Here is a 4,667-nt window from a genome sequence, read left to right as displayed (position 1 = left end):
TCTATCTATCTATCTATCTATCTATCTATCTATCTATCTATCTATCTATCTATCTATCTATCTATCTATCTATCTATCTATAATGGCTCTGCTAGCTTTGGATTTTTCTGTTGCATCATATAGTTGCTAAAGTAGTTTGATACGATTTCTCTTTTTTGTCATTAAAAGCTAAAAAATCAATAAATGATATCCTCTTCCATGCTACACGAGTCTTCAAGATCCAAATGTCTTATAAAATGAATATTTCCAAAAACAAAACGTTTAAATTGAAATACACATTTAAAAATAATCGCCCTCAAATTGAGATTAGAAACATCATTATTTAATCACGTCTATAAGAAATATTATTTCTAATTAAACAACTGTTCCAAATCAACGTGAAGTGTTCAATGTCACCATCATTCGTCCCACAAATGAGTAGAAAATAATAATAATGAAAAACATCAGCGATTAATAGGCATATATTTTATTGAAATTAAACAGGCGCCACGTAATGAAATAAGGTTGTCAGACTTTGACAAAATATTTATCACGCAAATACAGTTTTCACATCACAATAGTAAATCCTGACGCATCCTTTTGCCACGTACTGACGCAACACTAGGCGTTACAAAGTCGGCCAGAAAAACTTCCAGTGCTTAATTCAGTTTTTGTTAGAAGCACCAGCACACAAGTCCCCACATTTCAAAGGACAAACACATAAAAAGTGTTAAAAACTGCACAGTCAAGTAATTGGATTTTATGCCCCCGTCCCTCTCGCTCGCGCTTTTCTCTCCATGGTGCTCTAAAAACTCTCCAAACTCTTCAGATGTCTTGTGAGCCTTTCTTTCTCGATCTCCGCTGCTTTTTATTCTTCGACATCGCTCACAGGATCAAATATATCCCAGCACAGAGAAAGTTTCCAGATTAAAACGTTCTCAGTGACAAAAAAGAAAGCATTAGAATTGGAGCAAACTGTTTTGGCGCATGAGAGCTGCGAGGGGCGCACACAATAAACCTGTTGTTAACCTTGCTGTGAAAATATGTTTGAAGAAAACAGCCAATTGTTGTATGAAATGTATTCAAGTATAAAATAATGCCCTTTGTTTGGGGGTAAAAACTTGAGCAATGTGAGGGTACAAAAGTCCCCTGTGGCATTTACTAGCAGCCTTTGTGCAGTGTGCGCTTTGGCGTCTCCACTTGGCGCATTACCCAGGCCCCTTTAAACGCGATTGTTTCTTTCTTTCTAATGACATTTACCGGATCAAAACATGCTGTTAATTCGATCAGAAAGCTTCACCCTTCATAACAATGGCAGTATAATTTCTCCCAAAGTTTGTTAAGTTGACCGAAATTAGGCAAATGAATAGGGGTCTCCAGGCTACCCATCTTGCAGGTGACGGGGAATAATGCGCGTTCACACCAGCTGCATTCTTCTTTATTTCTCCCTTTCTTTCACAGCATTATTAAAATTTAGGCCAATGAAACTATTCATTCGACTGAATAGACATTTTCTTATAGGATAATAGGATACAAATTGAGCCTCTCCAAAGAGTCTCCAGTGGTGGGTAACCCTCGTGTGCCAGAGGCTGCTGGAGACGCTGGCCCTGACGCAGACGACGCTCGTGTGCCAGGGCTAATCACACACCTGCCGAGGAGTCCAACAAAATAAAGAATGTAAACAAAAAGCTTGCCATCTCTCATAAAAGATGGACGTGTCAGCAAGTCGTGTGAGAAACGCCGAGAACAAACGGGGGGACTCCGTCTCCAAAAGATCTCCCCTGAACTTGGCGGAACAGCCTATTAAAGGCTTACTTAATTACTCTAATGACACTGGACAGGCCTTAAAACTCGGACCCGGCTTGGACGAGAGTTAAGATCGCTTGCTGGGATTTGTAAACAGGCGATCGTGTGAGAAACGCGAGTTGGAAGAAAGAGGGTTTCTTTTTTCGCCGGCTTTGTTTTCAGTGCGCACTGTGCGCCCCGCCGGATCAGGCGATCCCAACGCTCACTTCTTATTTCCCGCCTGGGTTGTTACTATGCAAATAATATTCCAAAAGTAATCACGTGTCTTTTGAAAAGCCACGTGGATTAACAAAGCAGGTTTGCCCCCCTGCTAGCCCATGGCTTTAGATTTTTTACTATTTCTTTAACTGATCCTAAATGCACACATTTACCCAATGCATGGCTCTAATCCCATGGAATAATTTACACCATGAATGCCACAGGCTCCTGGATGATCCCTTTATAAGGACCTGCTCTCCCCTCAAACCTTAGTCTGCTACATCTCCTGCCAGAGCGACACATCCACTCATCATCCAGCTCGATTGAATTTACTACAAGTTTGACAGGATTCCGTCAATGGCATCTAAAATGAAAGACAGGAAGGTACGCGCTCCACGTGCGCTCTGCACTACGAGGACTGCACTTTTTTGGCATCTCTGCACTTTTGACATGTTTTAGTTGCTTTATGGAATAACATTTTTCATATCATGTTGTTTTTCTACACCTTGGAGTCATTTTCATGCGAATTCAGGGGGATCAGGTGTGTACGCGTTACAGGATAACCGTAGCGCGCTTCTGATTCAAACTAGCCAATCTAACATTACGGTATACCTATTACTCATGATGCCAAAAACTGGGCTACATACCCACATGTTTGGCTGAATCGTACTTAAAGAGAATTCATCGAATATCAACAAGGCTTCATATTTAGATAAACTTCCCAGAGCGCTCATCTCTGCGCGCGCTCCGGAGCACCAAAGCGCGCAGCGCGCAAAACTCTCAGGGAGATTTAGATTTTAAATTTATTTGTTCCGCTGCTGACGATTTAGTTACATTCATATATGTATTTTTTCATTTTTCTAATTTCTGCTTCAGAGCATACCTGTGAATTGGATTTAGAATGTTGGAATTGTGTGCTCATGTGTTTTTCTCTTCTTGTTTCCACAGAGGACTCCCATCTCTCATAAAGTCATTGAGAAACGAAGACGGGACCGCATTAACCGCTGCCTCAATGAACTAGGAAAAACTGTACCAATGGCGATGGCAAAACAGGTAAAGTCAAATTCAAACTATAGGAGATACCTAATCTACAGTTCCATGTTGATAATTCTGCAGGAAAGCGTTATATGGTCATCAAATGTATGAGCATGGTGTGTTTGCCAACATTTTGTTTAATGTTGTATTTTTTATTATTATATTTTGGCAGAATTCTGGAAAACTGGAGAAAGCAGAAATCTTAGAGATGACAGTTCAATATCTGCGCGCGCTCCACTCAGCGGATTTCCCCCGAGGGAGAGAAAAGGGTGCGTACATTTTTCATGGACACTTTACGCATCTTAACCACACAGTACTATCACTGATCTCTGCGGATATTGCTTTGGGACTGATTTGGTATAAATATTAATTATTTGTGTATTTATGTAATTGGGGTTTTACTTTCCGTACATTGTGTTGCTTGTCCAGTTGTGCGCAGCAGAGTATAAGGTTACAAAAACTATGCTGCGGCAGACTTGTTTTTCCTTGTATTCATTGCATGGTTGTAATCAGTGATTGGTTTAATTCATTGCAGGTGAACTTCTGGCTGAGTTTGCAAACTACTTCCACTACGGATACCACGAGTGTATGAAGAACCTGGTTCACTACCTGACCACCGAGGACAGGGCTGAAACCAAAGACATCAAGTACGCACGGATCCTCGCCTTCTTACAGTCTAAGTCCCGCGTTGTCACTGAGCCCGTGTTCGGCTCCGTGGGCTCGATGCCGGAACCATGCGACTACCTCGGTCAGCTGCACTCTTCTCCGGAGCACCAAAGCCACAGCCCCTCTGAGTCCGTGTACCAGCAGAGTCCACCGGGACACTTCTCCTGGCACGGCTCTGCACGCAGTCCGGGCATCTCGTACCCAACAGTGCCGCTCTCTGCGCACACACAGCAGCACGCGGGATACTTGTCACCCGTGCAGGGACTCGATCATCATTATTTTAACTTCATCGGCCACACGCACGCGAACACGTTCAGTTTGCACAGTGCGCAGCACGCCATGTAAATAGCCTATAGTTGTCACTGTTTTAATTATTTTGTAATTTATATTTCTGTGAATGATGTAAAGATATCCTGTACATTTTGTGAATAAATATTTCTGATTTCAGCCTATTTTGTAATCAATGAATCACAGTTTCAAGTTGTTACGCTCTGTGTGCGTATTTCTCACTTTACCAAAGTTTGGATGACAGTTTGGGTTTTATTTCATAAGTCATACTCAACTTTAAACTTGAACAAAAACTCTGAAAAGGGTCAAACAGTGTCATTAATTTCCAATATTTTCCTCAGTCCACTTTATTGGCTGATTAGTGAGTTTAATTGGTGTCACAGTGCGTACCAGGAGGCAGACATGAACCTTGGTTTGCACTGGACCCATTACTCCTCACTTAAACAAACCTTCAGTTAACAAAACTATTTATTTATTCACCAAACAAACCCCTCCCCAAATATACAAATAAACAACACATTTTTGGACCAAAGAAGCAAAGTAAGATTTTCATGCAGAAATTACTAAAAAAAAAAAAAAAAAAAAGGGCATTGAAGAAGTTTCACTTTAAGGATCTCAAAAAGTTACAGAAGAAATTGTAAAATAAATCAAAGTGAGCTTCTTTGTGAGCTTAAGACACGAAATGAGGAGTAAAG

At 41.0% G+C, this 4,667-nt stretch overlaps 1 protein-coding gene across 1 annotated transcript; it reads left to right on the top strand.

Annotated features, from left to right (window-relative positions):
- The first annotated feature begins 2,265 nt into the window (after nucleotides 1-2,265).
- Nucleotides 2,266-4,120, top strand: helt (helt bHLH transcription factor). The gene is made up of 4 exons (XM_079338208.1): nucleotides 2,266-2,367; nucleotides 2,932-3,036; nucleotides 3,191-3,287; nucleotides 3,554-4,120. The coding sequence occupies exons 1-4, from the start codon at nucleotides 2,341-2,343 to the stop codon at nucleotides 4,027-4,029; spliced, it is 705 nt and encodes a 234-aa protein (XP_079194334.1). The 5' UTR covers nucleotides 2,266-2,340; the 3' UTR covers nucleotides 4,030-4,120.
- Nucleotides 4,121-4,667: the final 547 nt, after the last annotated feature.

This window comes from Symphodus melops, assembly GCF_947650265.1.
Source record: "Symphodus melops genome assembly, chromosome: 2".
In the NCBI taxonomy this organism is placed as follows: Eukaryota; Metazoa; Chordata; class Actinopteri; order Labriformes; family Labridae; genus Symphodus; species Symphodus melops.
This window is presented reverse-complemented; position numbering and strand designations above follow the sequence as displayed.

Bases quoted from the DNA above. Each gene is read 5' to 3' on its own strand.
- helt (XM_079338208.1), top strand. From the start codon at position 2,341: ATGGCATCTAAAATGAAAGACAGGAAG. The intron at 3,037-3,190 runs GTAAAGTCAAAT...ATATTTTGGCAG, and splicing joins CAATGGCGATGGCAAAACAG to AATTCTGGAAAACTGGAGAA. The intron at 3,288-3,553 runs GTGCGTACATTT...AATTCATTGCAG, and splicing joins CCCCCGAGGGAGAGAAAAGG to GTGAACTTCTGGCTGAGTTT.